The 15,830-nt window shown below is 44.8% G+C and overlaps 1 protein-coding gene across 5 annotated transcripts in view; it reads left to right on the top strand.

Annotated features, from left to right (window-relative positions):
* The window catches only part of ACVR1 (activin A receptor type 1), a 138,878-nt gene extending 128,987 nt beyond the window's left edge, over window positions 1-9,891 (top strand). For all 5 annotated transcript variants that reach the window (XM_075117851.1, XM_075117852.1, XM_075117854.1 and 2 more), the window contains 2 exons: window positions 7,373-7,503; window positions 8,666-9,891. In XM_075117851.1, the coding sequence (XP_074973952.1) occupies window positions 7,373-7,503; window positions 8,666-8,800 (266 nt within the window). In that variant the 3' untranslated portion in view covers window positions 8,801-9,891. The remainder of the gene's footprint in view (window positions 1-7,372; window positions 7,504-8,665) is intronic.
* Window positions 9,892-15,830: the final 5,939 nt, after the last annotated feature.

Below are 15,830 nucleotides of genomic sequence, written 5' to 3'. Positions count from 1 at the left end.
CCTTAATACGGATCCGGAGATGCAGCAGGTGGCCCGGCACGGCCTCAGTGACCCCTAGCACCTCGGGCCGTAGGTCAGGGGAGAACAGGGTCGCCGCTCCAGCCTATCGAACCGTGAAATGGCTAAAGTAGACCCCGTCCCCCCACTCCAGCCGCCAGCTGTCCTCGGTGGTTGGATCCTTATGGGTCTCCTGCAGGAAAACCACAGAGTACCCCCCTCCCGAAGGAAAGAGAGCACCTGGGACCTGCGGAGAGCCATCCTACAGCCCCTGGTGTTCAAAGTTGCGATAATGAAAGGCGTCATGGGGAGGGCTGGGGGGGGGGGCGGGTTCCTTGTTGGCGGGGGTGTTCGCGGCCCCCGGCAGCTCGCGCAAAAATCCGTGACCCGTCCCGTAAGTGAATAATTTATCACGGAAGCTGCGGACCCGCCCGTAGGCCTCAGCACCTTGCCTTCCTGTCCCTCTACCCTCCCTTATAAGGGCCCTTGTGGCCTGGAGGATTTGGTTAAAGTCCCCCTATCGCTGGAGAGCTAGCTGTACCTTGTTGCAGGAGCCACGGGAGTCTTCTAAAAACTCCCGCAACGCTTTTCGCAGCTCATGGGGGGGTGGGGTTGCGATTTCTCAGTTATTCCCTGGTGGGGCTCTTGGTGCAGCCTCGTGGTCCGCTGAGGCGGGCAGGCAGGGTGCGGACCACCAACGGGGCGTCTGACAGGCCAAAGTTATTAGGTCCATCTCAAGCCTTGGGGTAGAAGAGGATGGCGGAGGGAAAATTGCAGCTCCTAATGGATTGCGGCAGGAAAATGCAAAGGCAGCTCCTTGGGGGGGATCCGCAAGAAAAGGGAAAGAAATAACTCCAGGGGTGGCAATAGCATTGCAAGAGGAGGTGAATTGGGCAGAGACGGGTGGGGGCAGAGGCAAGGCTCTGGGCTTCAGGAGGCAAGCAGCTGAGAGGTGGCGCCTCCCGAACAAATTTGAGGGTTAAGGGGGTGGGGAGGGGGCTCCCGGTGATGCTTTGGCGCAGGGTCTGTGGTGGATTTGGCAGCCACAGCATCAGGTGGTGGACTATCTTCTGTAGGGTGCCTGCCCGGGAAGGCGGTTGGGGGAGGGAGCATGGGGAAAGGGGGACTGGAGGTTGCCCAGATCGAGGCCAGCCAGCAGTAGGTCATCCTCTCCTTGGGTGACCGGGGTCAAACCTAGGGCCTCGATCTCCTCATACATGGAGGAGAGGTCGCCTTCCGCTACCCCAGGGGTCTCCCCTCTGGCACCCACTTTGATGGTTGCCTCGGGGTTTGCGGGGGGTTCGGTTGATATCCGGGCAGAAGGGGCTTCCTCAGGGGTCTTAGAGGGGAGGGTCTCCCGTGGAGGGGGGATCCTACCTTCCAGTGCTATCTTATCTTCCGTCCCCGACACCGGCGGCTGGATTTCACTCGTGGGCAGATTGGAAGGCTCAGTGTCAGTGCCTCCCTTCCTGGTCTTCCAGGGGACCTCCGCATCGGATGGGTAGAGCGGAGCTTGAGCCTTCTGCTTGCCTCGCTTTCCCTGGACTAGGGTCCATCCCTCCATAGCATCATCTGGGGGCTGGTTAGCAGGGGTTGTGTCGGGGGGCAGAGGCGATGGTTCAGGAACTCGGGGGGGTAACGGTGAGGCAGCATGAGGGAGGGAGGGTTCCCTTTGGGGCATCTTTGCTGCACCCTCTTCCATAGGCTCTGCCAGATTGTTAGCAGCGAGGGCGGGGCTCCCTCGCTCATCTGGGCGTTGTAGGGGAGGTGTCCCTTGGGCCAGGGTGGGAGTAGCGGTGGATCGAGCAGGAGGAGAGGTGGTTTCAGGTGCCGGACGGCCAGGGGCGTCAGCAACGACGGAGCCGATGCCCTGCCGGCTCTCGGGGGTCTCAGGTGCCCCTCCCCGCCGGGCCAAGGGGCAGTCTCTTTGGACATGCCCCGCTGATCGGCAGAGGTAGCACCGGGCCTCTCCTGTGGAGTAGTAGACCTGATAGCGGGCTCCCTGGTAGGGGACTAGGAAGGACCCCTCAAGCGCCTCTCCGTCACAAAGCTGCACTTGCCGGCGGAACGAGAGGATGTGACGGAGGGTGGGGCCCTTGCAGCCCAACGGGAGAGGGCTGATGACAGAGACGGGTTTCCCCAGGGTGGAGAGAGCGGATAACGGGGCGGCATTGGGTAGAAAAAGAGGGACGGAGGTCAGGACTAGGCGGATGTCCAGGTCCTCTAGCGGCTCCAGGGGGACGAACACCCCCCGCCACCGCCAGGCCCTTCTCCACTGCCTCCTGGGCTGCAGCTTCTGATGCTAAGGAAAAGACTACCTTCCCGTACATTTTGGAGGCCGCCACAATAGCCACAACACCCTTGCCAACGCCTGCACGTGTCTCTCCACGTGGGGCGAGGTGGGCACCAGGAGGCAACTGATACCGTGCTTCCTGGTCATGGTGGGAAAGGGGCCCCGGCCGCTATTGATGGTAGCGGAGGCGGTGGGTGGGTGAGATGATGAGGCGGCAGGCGGGGGGGCTGCCGCCGCCCGGGCATACACCCTGGGGGCCGGGGGAGGGACCAGCGGGGAGGGACGCCGTGGTCGATGACGGGGTCACAGCGGTGGGGGCAGCCCCTGCCATGGAGGGCCTGGTGGTTGTAGCAGGGCCCTTTCCGTTTCTCACACCCTGGCCTTTCTGGCCAACTGGGGGGCTTCTCCTGGAATCTGGAGGGGCGTGGATGTGGCAGCGGTGGTAGTCGCCCCGGTGCCTCCTGCTGCCGATGCCCCAGCGGGGGCGGTGGCAGGTGTTTTGGCAGCAGTGGTGGGGGGAGAGGCTTGGGGGTTGGGCAGGGGGGAGGGGCAGCTGAGGTTGTTAGAGGGGCCTCACCCCTCTCATTCCCCGCCATCGTGAGCAGGGAGAGATGGGGAGACACCAGAAGGAGGAGGGGGAATGGGGAAGCAGATTAACCACTTCTCCCTGTTGGGCTGCAGGCGGGGGGGCGGGGCAAATGGGTTGGACTGGACAGAGGGAGGAAATAGGAGTTGGGGTCAGGTAGTAGGGGCAAACTGTGGGGTGGACAGTCCGGGGCGGGGGGGATGTGAACCCACGCGCGTTTGTCCAAAGAGTCTCGTTTGGTCAGCTGTTGTTTCTGGTCCGGACGGTGAAATCAAGGCGAGCAGCTGAATCCAGAGGCAGATGGCAAGTTGCCAGCAGGGATGGACGGCGGGGGGGTTGTGACGGTTGTGGTGTTGGGGGGGCACCGATGGATCGGGGGCAGCTCCGTGCCACACCCCCTGCACCCTGAAAACGCAGTCAAGACACAATCAAAACTCCCCCCACACGAGAGTACAGTTCAAAAGTTACTCAGTCTTACGGCCCCCTCCACGATGGTTCGTAGCTTCCCTGGGCAGTTTTTCTGTCGGCTGCCTTCTCTTCCGGGTTTTGTAGCTTTAAACAGCGAGGTTTTCAGCAGGCCAGGAATGTCGGAGAGATAAGATGATTCTTCTCGGCCCTGTACAGGTCCACAAACAAACAGCAAAATGGTTAGGTCTGGGGGCTTCCACTCCCCTCCCCTCCTCCAGGGAGCGGGTCGGCAGTCCCCCCACCTGGGGGTTTCAGCCAGAGCAGTAGCAGCGTCCAAGGGCAGGCGTGGGGGGGTTGGCAGCTAGCAGGCAGCACTCAAATGGGAGCAGAAAAACAGCAAAAAAAAACCCCAAACAAAACGAAGAAAAAACGTCTGGCATGGTTGTGGGGGGAAGCTGAAGCAGGGGCAAAAGGTAAGAAAGCCCAGGCCAGTGGGCTATAGGAGAGGAGTAGAAAGCAGATAGATTAGTAGCAAGCTAAGGAGGTCCCTTTTCCCTGGGTAAGGGAGCAGGGAAGGTTCCAGAACAATGAGGAACCTTCTGGAGACAATTAAGACAGGCTGATTTGAACACCTGCAGCCAATCAAGAAGCTGCTAGAATCAATTAAGGCAGGCTGATCAGGGCACCCGGGTTCCAAAAAAGAGCTCACTTCAGTTTCTGGTGTGCGTGTGAGGAGCTGGGAGCAGGAGGCGCTAGGAGCTGAGAGTGAGAACGTGTACTGTTGGAGGCCTGAGGAGTACAAGCATTATCAGACACCAGGAGGAAGGTCCTATGGTCAGGATAAAGAAGGTGTTGGGAGGAGGCCATGGGGAAGTAGCCCAGGGAGTTGTAGCTGTCACACAGCTGTTCCAGGAGGCACTCTAGACAGCTGCATTCCACAGGGCCCTGGGCTAGAACTCGGAGTAGAGGGCGGGCCCGGGTTCCCCCCAAACCTCCCAACTCCTGGTCAGACACAGGAGGAGTCGACCTGGACTGTGGGTTCAGAAAAACGGCCAAACTGAGGGCTGCCAGGAAGCTCCAAGGTGAGCAAATCTGCCAATAAGTGCAAGACCCACCAAGGTAGAGCAGGAACTTTATCACAACATACATGTATGACAAGGTGACATTGTAGAAATGGTGATCAGGTGAAAAATACCATCTTGGATGCAAGCTTATCATTAATTCAATTATTGAAAAGCTGGCTTCTATATGGGAGCATTGAAGTATTTTCTAAGTTATGAAAGGGATACTTAAACTGTTTGGTAACTGGCATGGGTTTAGGGTTGTTTTCTTCTCTTGCAAGTGAGGAAGAGAGGGATATCATAGTTCACAGTAACAGCTCTGTTACGATAATGCGGACTAGAGGTTACGGTGGCTTGTTGACATAGTCTCACAGTTATTGTGGAGCCAACAGTAATCCCATAGGATCCATGAAGTTTGGCATGGTTGTTTAAAATATTTTTGACTTAACTGTTAGAATAAAGGCCAGATCTTGTTCCTTCTAGATTTAATATAGTCAACTATGACAATTAAAAGTAATTAGGCAATTTATTATACTCAACAATATATACCAGACCAAATGAAAATAGTAACTTAAAATAAATCCATGGTGTGTTTGAGGTGATAGAGGAAAGTTTCTATTAACATCCTAATGAGGTTTGGAAATGAAGCTGAAATTTAGATCAAACTTCAAATATAGATGCAATTCCCCTCCCTTTTTTCCCAAAGGTAGGCCTTAATGTGTGCCTTAGCTTGGTATTTCTGCATTGAGATGTTATAAAACTTCTCCCTCTTGTTCATTTTAACTCTGATGAAATGCTAGTTTTCACACTTGTCAACAGTTGAAGTATAGAAATAGGGATTCTTGAGAGGAAACATAAGGATGTATCCACTGACTACTCTAGACTAAGCCTTGTTCTGGAGCGACAGACTAGAGGATGTGGGGAATGGGGGAGAATATAAATATTGTGCTAAAAAAACTCCTATAAGATGGTGCTCAGCACTTCTGAAAATCAGATCCTTCTCAGGGTGACTATATGAAGTGCCCCAAATCACTAATAACGTCTGAAAATGTAGGTTAATATTACTTTACATTGCATATAATGGAATCTGCTCTTCTGTATGCATATCAAAGCTAATTTTGCAATTAAGTTTAGTTAAAATAGGCTGTTTCCTTTTCCATCTCTGCCATCTATTGTATCTTACACATTTATCTGTAGTTCAGTCATACGGTTACATTAATCATGTTGTAAAGTAGCTTACTTAAAGAGGGATAAACAAGATTTTACTCAAGTAAAATTGAATGAACCTATCAGAGTGGCTTATGAAGTAAACCAAGTTGCTTCAATATATAAAGTGGTTTCAGGATTTTCTGTGTCAAAGTCCGTTGAACTTTTTCTTGTTTTCCATACCTTGTCACACACAAACCTCAATGGACTTCTGTGCTTCCTGCTTTGGTTCTCCAGCTATTCCAGTCTATGCCACGCTGTTTCTTAGTCCTTTTTATAAAGCTAGTTTTTTTCTGTTACTTTTTTTCTATCTGTCTTGGTCATTCCCCTGGTGCTGTTGTGTCAGAGCATGCTCTGTATTTGTTTTAAAGCCCAATATATCAGTTAGTGGGGCTTTTTTATCTTTTCAGAGCTTGTCCACTTGGTTTTTGCATAGTTTCTTGCAACATGTGTTAAATCCTTATGCTTAACAATCTGTTCCACCTTGTATCTAGCTGTGACACTCTGATTCTCTTTTCCAGACTTGAAGAACAGCTCTGTATCTTGTCTGTGTGTATGTTTACACTGTAGTGAAAAACCTATAGCTGGCCTGTGCCAGCTGACTCTGGCTCTGCAAGCACAAGTTGGCTGGCAGGGGCCAACTGCAGGCATCTAGTTGTTCTGTAGACATACTCTCTGTAACTAACAGAAAATGGTCCAATAAAAAAATGTTACCTCACCTACTTTCCCTCTCATGGTTTTTGCCAGTTCTGATTCTTCTTTGACACCCTGTGCATATTCCACATGTGGGTACTCATGCGCAGCATATGCCTAAGTTCAGAGATTTTATTTAAGTACTGTCAAGCAAATTTTGAGGCTTCTAACATTTTGAAATTGAGCTTATGCTCCCCACTCACTTAGCCTTTTGATATCATATGACACCTGCTTTACAATAGGTCTTTAAGAAAGAGAACTACTTTATTGTGAGGTGGCAATGTGAGAGCATATAGAGACTTAAGTGCTTCTCATCTTCCTCCATGAGTCATGAAAACCAGTTATATTTGTGGTCAACCAATCAAAGCCAGCATACAGATCTTGATGTTTTCTGTTAGCATTTTGCTAACAAAAATCCCATTCCTCTTCAGAGTCAGTCAGTTCGTGTCAAGGAGTTAATGAATTCCCAAGGGATAAGAGGAGTTAAAAAGCCATTTTGATCATTTACACTTGCAGTAACAGTTGCAAACTCTGAGTTAAATATGTCCTGGGAGGAAATGCATAGGCAAAACTAGTACCCTTTAGTAGTAGTTTAGTTTAGCACTGAATTTACCTTTTTTGGGGGGAGGGGGTTGCTTGTCTGGAATAAATTACTGCTTTTTTGTTCGACATAGCCTTTAAAATGTGAGATGCAAGGTTTCCTGGTGGTTAGCTAATGTCTTTCACCAGCCAGCTACCGGCCATACATTTGTGAATCTCATAGATTCTCTGTCCCTTTGTTAATTTGGGAAGCAACGTGGTTTAGCCGGCTAAGCGTGTTCCCTTTTTTTTCAAGGAACTTTTTGAGTTCTAATCCTAGTTCTGCCACTGATTCACTGTGTGGTTTTGAGGAATTTCTCTATGCTCCAGTTTCTCCACTTGCAAAATGGGTCTGATGCTTGCCTACCTCGTGTCATACATACTGATTAACATATTGAAGATGTAAATCTTTGTGTGTGATAAGAATTAGTAGTTGTATGGATGTTGCAAGTGGTTAAATCATATAACCACGGCCTCAGTGCAGAAATGTCTTACTGATGAAGTCACTAAAACCCAGCAGCACAGTAATGTAATCTACGTCTGTTTTAGGTATTGTAGAAGACTATAAACCTCCATTCTATGATGTGGTTCCAAATGACCCTAGTTTTGAAGATATGAGAAAAGTGGTCTGTGTGGATCAGCAAAGGCCAAACGTTCCCAACAGATGGTTCTCAGACCCAGTAAGTATGGAAATCAGAGGTCATGTCTTGAAATGTCAGCTCATACCTTTTGCTCCTTTTGCAATAATCTTTTAGTGTAAACTGTTTTCAGCTGTTAATATTTTGTTTTTAGTTGAAATGGTCTGTATGTTTATTGCTAAGATAATTGCTTGCAAACATAGATGGCCAAATGTGCGCTGATTCCTGACTGTATGTTAAAGGAAAAACCACAGCGAACAAGTTCTCACCAGGTAAATTGAAACAATCTGATATAAATCCAGACTGATTTTAAAATAGCCACACCCACTGTGTGCCTCTTATTCTTGCTCTTCAGTAGAAAATCATGTGGGTGTTGAAGTAACCTATGTAAGGACATGAGGATCATAAATATGCCGATTTATGTCAAAACTTTGACTTTTCTCCTCTCCCCCAAAATAAGGGGCCATATCAATAAATATTTTTAACAGGTCAGACTAAAGTAGTAAGAGAGAAAATCTTGATTTTTCTTCACCAAAATCAATGTAATTGTGCCCTCAAATATCCTGTCAGCACTTGAGTAACTGGTTTGTCTGTTTCTGAATATATGGAATTATGGTTTAATCTCTGCAGTGTTTTATGTATATTTGAGTCACATTGTTGGCCATGGACAAATAAAATAAACATCAGCTATATATTACTTGAACTGTGCTGCCACATTAGACAGCTCTGTTTCCCAGATATACAAACTGCCCTAGGTATTTTAAAATTACAAATGGAAAATGCAAGTAATCTTTCAGTGCTTTCTATGTTTGTTATAGAAAACTTACTTTTTGTTGCATTATTTACAAATTTAGTAATACTATTTACACTATTTAGTAAAACTGTGTTTTTTAAACATTCAAATATAATTTTTATCTGACTGTTCCCTTTTAAATTGCACTGGTCAGGGCATCTTCTTGACACCCCCATCCCCTTTAAATACTGTTTCAATTTATTCAACAAATGAAACGGGGGGGAAACCCTGCAGAAATTTGAAGGGATGAAATCAATTTTTGGTATGCGTAAACCAAGTTGTAAATTTTTTTGTAAAGATTGGAGTATTAAGAAGGCAGTAAGGCCAATGAAACTTCAGTGAGCTTATGATCTGTGTGCTTATATACAACTGTCTTTTTTTTTTCTCTCTCTCTCTCTCTCTCTCTTCCAGACACTAACGGCTCTTGCCAAGCTGATGAAAGAATGCTGGTATCACAATCCATCGGCAAGACTAACAGCTCTGCGTATCAAAAAGACTTTGACCAAAATTGATAATTCCTTAGATAAACTGAAAGCTGACTGTTGATGTTCTTGTGGTGCTGTCAAGATGGAAGGCTTTTGTCCAGTTCAGAAATATTCTGGCCTGAAGAGGTCTAGGACTGGTCCCGAATGGCTTCTTAGAGGCAGACGTTCTTATTTAGCCATTCATTTGGGAAACAATGGAACCATACGAACCCTGCTCAGTGACTGTCGTGGGCATTTCACAAAGGGTCAAACTATAGAGACTTATGCTGGATGTACTGTTGCAAAGATAGTGGCCTGAAGGAAGACACAGAAATCCTAAAACAAGATCAGGGCATTAAACAATGGCTTTGAATAGCTTTTTATAGAGAGTCTCCTAGTCACTCCTGGGACAAACACATGGAAGTGGTAAATTTTAATCAGCAATATCGCCTGTGCTTCTCCTCTTTATTGCACTAGGAATTCTTTGCATTCCTTACTTGCACTGTTACTGTTAATTTTAAAGACGTGACTTGCCAAAAATGATTGGCTATGTCCCCCATTGATCTGTGTCTGAACAATAGGAAATCGATTTGATAAACTGAAAATGTAACAGTCAGATTTTAGCTGCATTTTACATGTGTACTGATGTTTACAATAATGCTGAACATTAGGAATTTCTCATTTATACAAAACTTGCAAATTATTTATTACTAATGCACTTGCTAGTTTTAAAAAACTGAATAAGTGCATAAAGTTAAAGCTTATTTTTATGTGGCCTCTTTCATTATTTCTTACACAGACGTTTTTGTAACACAGTATAATCTGAAACAGAAATTGCTTTCTGTATTATCATATTACAACCTGTTAGTCACATTTTAAATGCTTCACTTTTGTAGGTATGGTCTGTAACATAACTTCCGTTCAAATGTGGAACATATATTTAGCCACTACCCACACGACACCGCATCTAGTGTCTTACTGATCTAGAACATGAAAGCAATGTAGGACTTCAGTAGATTTTTAAGTCATGAATGCTGTGGGAAAATGCATTTTTTCTTCTAAGCTCTACATAATGTGCATTTAAACTCTTCCAGAAAAGCTATTTTGTTTTTAATCTACTTTTTCTATTTAGTAGTTATTTGTATAAATTAAATAGAATGTTTTCAAGTCAAATGAGTGTTTTTAGTTAATGCCTATTAGTAACTAGTTTCCAGTTTCTTGTATATTTCAGTGATCTTGCAAGCTTAAGAGAGCAGGTCCATGTCAATCCTTGTATGGGACATGTAGGTGCTGAGGCATATGTTGGCATTCTTCCCTTTTGAGTCAGTACTGAACCTGTACGGTTAACTAGTTGCCACGTCTCACCCAACAGAGATGGCTGAATTTCAGTGCCTGGCGAAGGCAACTCTGTATATGTGCTGCATATCAATCTGTAGGATCAAAGATGGAAGGAAGCCATGATTATTAGTTGTTACTACAAGATAAATAGCAATATAAGTGGTAATTTGAATATTCCATATCACTCAAACTGAAGAGTTATAGATGCCTGGTGCACAATCATTTCATATTGACCAAATGATTTGGGGAGATAATTCGGTTCTGTGTATTTACTGAAGACAGACACCTTTGGGAGGGAGATGGCTGACAACCGGAGGCTCCTTGACACCTGCCTGAAAGAACCACTGTGCTAGGAACCCCCAGAAACTGCACTGTGTGGTGCACAGGTGCTGTTGATTGATTCCCAATAAGGACTGCTGGGGGAACCTGTGCAAAGTCCACTCTTGCCTGGTGCTGTGGTTCTCCTGTGTCTGGGCCCCTCCACATCTTCAGAGCTGGGTGATTGTGCATTCTGGTGATTGTGCAAGTTTACAAGTCTTAATAAACTAGGAAAATGGTTGGCTCAGAATATCGTGACAATTTCTGTTCCTTTCTTGAGCCTTAGAACACACGTTTATGCAATGGTTTGACACATAATGATCCTAGAAGAATTAATATCAACTCAAATGTATTATTTTAACTAGTTAGCTCTTCTACTTTGCTGTGGCTGTGTGAGCAGAGACTCACTCGGCAGAGGGTCCATTCACTTGCAGCGAGACCCAGAGATACCAGCAGCAACTGAGGTTTAAGAACTTGGGTAAGGAACCATATTTTCATGTTTGTAATCCGCACTTAGTTCTATCCTATGGATCCATGGTCCTTGTGGAGATATCTGAGTGACAAAGTAATATAAATATGAACTATTAATAACAGTTCTCTTGCTGCTTAGTGTGATCCAGGTGCTGATGCTGCACTGCAGTGTGAAAGGTACATTGTATTTTAGTGAAGTCTCTCTCTCTGACTTAGTGGTTTCCTGCAGTTTGCTGCTGTTCAGCTTTTCCCCCTGCATCGCCTCCCTGCTGATGGAATCATAAGAGATAAATTTCATGTTTGAACTAAAGGAAACTAGTTACATTTGTGTTTTTTTCCTTGCTGCCACATTGTCAGTAGATTAAGTACCAGTGAGTTGTAGTTCGTTTCGTTTGTTTTTTCCCCTTCAATAGAAAAGGTAATTATGGGTTGATCTGGTCTTTAGGTCTTGTTAAACAAGTCGTCTTGTATGGTTACATCTTTATTTCCAAGCAAGTCCACTCTCTCTTTGCATCCCATAGAGCTACTGTCAACATGAAAAAGGAGTATATCAGGAAAAATCAGAATAGATGTTTGTGAAGCAAAAACTTCTTACTATATCCTCCCTCCCACTCCCCCTCCCCCATTCCATGAAGAGAAGCAGTCAGTACATGGAGCATCATGGCTTTGCCTGCTAGAAGGCAAGAGCTGTCAGGTGTGATGAATGTAGAAGCATCTCCCCACTTCCTTTGTTTTGTCTCCTGACCACGGAGCAGGAGTAGAAGTGCTCTCTCACTGTAGTCTCCATTTCCAACTCAAGAGGATTCAGCTACTAAGCAGCCAAAGCCAGGGACCCAGAAGTGTCTTCCTTCAGTCTTTCTTGGGGCTTTGCTTGGTTTGAAATGGGCTTTGCTGCAACTCTCCCAGCACTGCCGTAATCTCTCCTACATCCAGCCACCTTGCATCAACTCAGTTAAGAGCTGGTCAGTTCCTTTCTTCAAGGCTTACCCTCTGCTCCAGACATACTAGCTCCTTCCAGTGGTAGTACCACTCTCTTCTCAGTGGGACTGTGATTGCAACACCCTACCTGGTCTCATGGCAGGCCCTCTCCCGGATCCCCCATCTTGTCCCCTACTGTTAAGCTCCGCTTTTGTTGTCCATTTGAGCAGTGTACCTGCCATCAATGGATAACACAGTAACCCACTGACTGATTCACTTTCAGTTCCCAGCAGGCAAATGAAGTATCAAAAAGGTTCAGCCAGATCTGCCACTGAGAATTCCCATCATGTTAAACTGGTCGGAAAAATTTCACAACTACTGCCTGTAGTTAACTGACTCCAGAGCTTCGCAGATTGACATCCACTTCCGGTACTTAGGGAAGGCTGTGGTTTCACCTCTTCTTCCAACTCCTTTCCCTATTTCCCTGGTCTGTTGATGGTTCTCAGAACGCTCAAGGAAAAGTAGCTAGAAACAATTCCACCTGCTTCCTGGTGACCTTACTACACCATCTGTGATATCTGGATCTCATGATCTCAGCAGTGGGAGAATCCTGGGCGCACTTCTTCTCTTGGACTGTTTCTGGGGCCTATCCCATTCATTCGTTCCTGGCTAACTCACCTCTAATTACATCACACCTGGGAAAAGGCTTAATCAGAAAGTTTTCTGACACTTGGTTATGAACATTCTGAGTCTTGGATTTATTTTAATTTCTTCTGGCAAGAAGTTCAATAGTAAAGGCCCCATCCCAGGTATGCCTGGCTCCAGGACCTTGTAGTGTAAACCTGCAGTCCAGCTGTATCCTCACTGTGTGGAATGCAGTGGGAGGGTTTCAGTGTGTGAGGCAGTCTCAAGGAAGGGAGTTCCCATTAAGGACATAATAGGTTACCTAGTTCCCTACTGTTCTAGACCAGGAAAGGATGAAAGAAATGGAATTTTATGACCTGAGTAAGGACATCTCTGGAGACACAACTCTGTCTCTGAGGTAATGTTACCAGCGTTCTGGTCTGCAGACCCGGCACTGCTAGTTATTGAAGAGGAATGCTTGAGAGCTCATTATAAATGTAGAGTAGAATTTTCTTTTGTTGTGGCTTTATTAAACAATTTTAGACACCAAGATTAGGTTGGGCAGAGGAACATGCTGCCACACCTGATATTTATGAACGGCACCTTTGTTGTTACTGGCACGGTGCAGCCAGGTTTGTGCAATGACTTCCGCTCTCCCTAAACTACTGACAAAGATGAGTCACAACATCTTACTATCTGCTGGGGAAGTGCTGATTGCAAAAAATAAATCTGTTTCTTTGCACCATTGAGTCTTCAAGAAAGTGTTCATGTAAAAAATGGCATTTGTGGTTGGCTCCTTACTTTATTTTACTATAGTTCCTGATGCTGTTTGGATTATTAAACACTTAACTGTTGCGTGAGGAATCTCCTATTATCCACAATAGGATTCCTCAACACAGTGCAAGTTACTGGGCTGATTTTGGAAATTTGTGTTCTAATTTCCAAGGAGCTTTTCTTCCAGGCAGTGGTCTGAAATCCAGGACATTTATGTTCTAAACTTACTTTTGGATATGGACTTGCCGAGGAACTTTAAGTACGTAGGACTGGAAGGGTTATCTTTTCTAGTCCCCTTGCTATTTCAGTCAACCACAACATATAGTCCCACTCAAATTTATGCTCTGTTTTAAAACTAGTTTGGTGGTTTGCCCCCATTGCTCCTATTGGAAGTCTGTGCCAGAACCTCATTTCTTTGATTAGTAACTCTCAAATGTAATTGACTCACCTGACAAGAGCCATGTAAGCTAAAGAACAGCATTGGCCCAAGACCAAATGACTGATCTGGCCAGGAATTAGCTGAGGTTGGAAATTGAGTCACATTTCCCCAGCCTATAAAATAGGGATAATGAACTAAAGTTGTAATGTATTTGTAAAGTGCTAAGTAAGTGCAGTTATTAAAGCCAGCTACTGGTAGAGATGGGGGGAAAAAAGCACTGAGCATCCTGGCTCTCAGCCTGTGGTAATCCCTTAACCAGGAAGCTCTTTGGAAGTACCCATAGTTACTGCTTCTCTTTACATATCCAAATTCCCAGTGTGGATGTTTGAACAAAAATGGCATTTTGTGTTGACATCTTGATTGTGAAACAGTATCCGGAAATCTTCAGTGAAAATCTGAAGTTTCACAAAACTGCTTCAATTTTGAGGGTGTTGTAAACTCAAAGCAAACAAATGTCATTGGAAAAAAATTCAAAATTTATTTGGCCAGCTCTAGTAAATAACAATAGATCATTACTTTTCTGATCTAGTATCAGAATTGAAGCGGGGATCTACGCCATTCAGTAACATGGCCTGGAGGCAAGATTTCCTAGAAATTGAAGAAGGAACAGACCTACCATATTAAGTCACTACATCATCTGCCTGCTGAGTGCAGGATTTTGACTGTCTTTGGGTTATTTAACCACATTTTCAGGCACCTGTCTGCATGATCATGGAAGACGATCCACTGAATTCCATAACTGTTTTCCAAAGATTTATGTGGTTTCTTGATTTTATTTAAAAAAAAAAAGTAATTCTAGAGTTTCTAGAGGCTGTAGATGGAGGTAACAAAAGACATCCAGTTCCAAACAAATGCTGATCATGTTCCCTGCATGTTTACTGAATCAAGTGTTCTTCAACTTCACCCATAATACCTCCATATTTTAAAGAGATTGGGAATATTAATATATTATGACCTTACTGCAACAGATTATATTTTTATTACTATGTAGATGGCATTAGTCGCTCCATAGCTGAAATGGCATTATTTTTGTCCCTGCCAAATGTGTGTTCTGCACTTTGATATACGCCTGGGATCTTCGTTCAAATAAGAGATAGGACATGCTACTAAACTTCAGTAAGAGGAGAATGCCGTTTGTGTTTAAATAAAAACAACCAGGTACGCATTAGTAGTACTGTAAATATTCAATTAGCTATCTATGGAAACAAATTGTACTTGTTCCATCTGTCCTTTTAAGTTAATAGGATAAAGATTAAAAAAGGATAAGCATTAAAGAGAATAACGTTCTGTTCTAAATAGTTGATTGTTTTTAGTTCATAATATATTTCACTTAGATTAATACCTAGTATGCATGTTTGAAGGAGACTAGTGCTCTGTTCATGGTATCATTTTAGAGTTGTGGCAATGAACACTATAGTTAGGACTGAGAAGACGTTACTGTTAAAGTCCCATTTTTTCACTTGCTCATAACTTCTTCATAGTCTGTCTGGGCTGAAACTTTCTATGCTCAGTCTCTGCTCAAAATTGAATTGATCTGGGAAGATTGAGGGACATGGATGGAGCCATCTGAGACTCAGAAAAGAAGTAGGACTTTAACACCAGATTTTTTTCCCCCCTCAAAATAGGAAAGGACATGAAATTCAAATTTAGCATAGTATTAGTCCTCATTGAGAAAGGGAAAACCTAAGATATTAAAAGGTCTTAAAAAAAAAAAAAAGTTAAAGATTTAGTCAGATCTGTCCATCCATGCACAGTAGAAGAGTTTACATCTAGAATTTTGGTTTAGGTTAAAGTGTAAGTACAATGTATAAAATGTAGGGCATGTACTATACCATGACATTCATTCTTGTTTTGGAATAATACATTTGTCTCACCCACATCTAAAAAATCCTTTCAAAACCTCATCCGAAAACACATTGTGCACAGGCCAAAGAAATACCAGGAAAAACAAAGTTGTCTTAGTAGACAGAACAGTACATGGTGATGAAATCTGCTTAGTGTTGGATATAAACACTTGTAGAGCGATTCAAAATATATGTCTTAGCCAAAAGTGGGGCCTGGGAAATGCAGGGCTAGAAACTCTTATCCCTCTTGCAGATCTGGAAAATGCAACTTCTTGTAATTATGGAATTTTATTTCTCTAGGTCTCAGACTATTGGTACTAGAGCCTGATGAATCTCTCAACTTTGCGAAACCACAGTGGTGCACTTCTGACCTGCAAATAAGTACA

This window comes from Caretta caretta, chromosome 11, assembly GCF_965140235.1.
Source record: "Caretta caretta isolate rCarCar2 chromosome 11, rCarCar1.hap1, whole genome shotgun sequence".
NCBI lineage: Eukaryota > Metazoa > Chordata > Testudines > Cheloniidae > Caretta > Caretta caretta.
The sequence above is the reverse complement of the archived record's forward strand: the minus strand, read 5'-3'. Positions and strand labels throughout refer to the sequence as shown.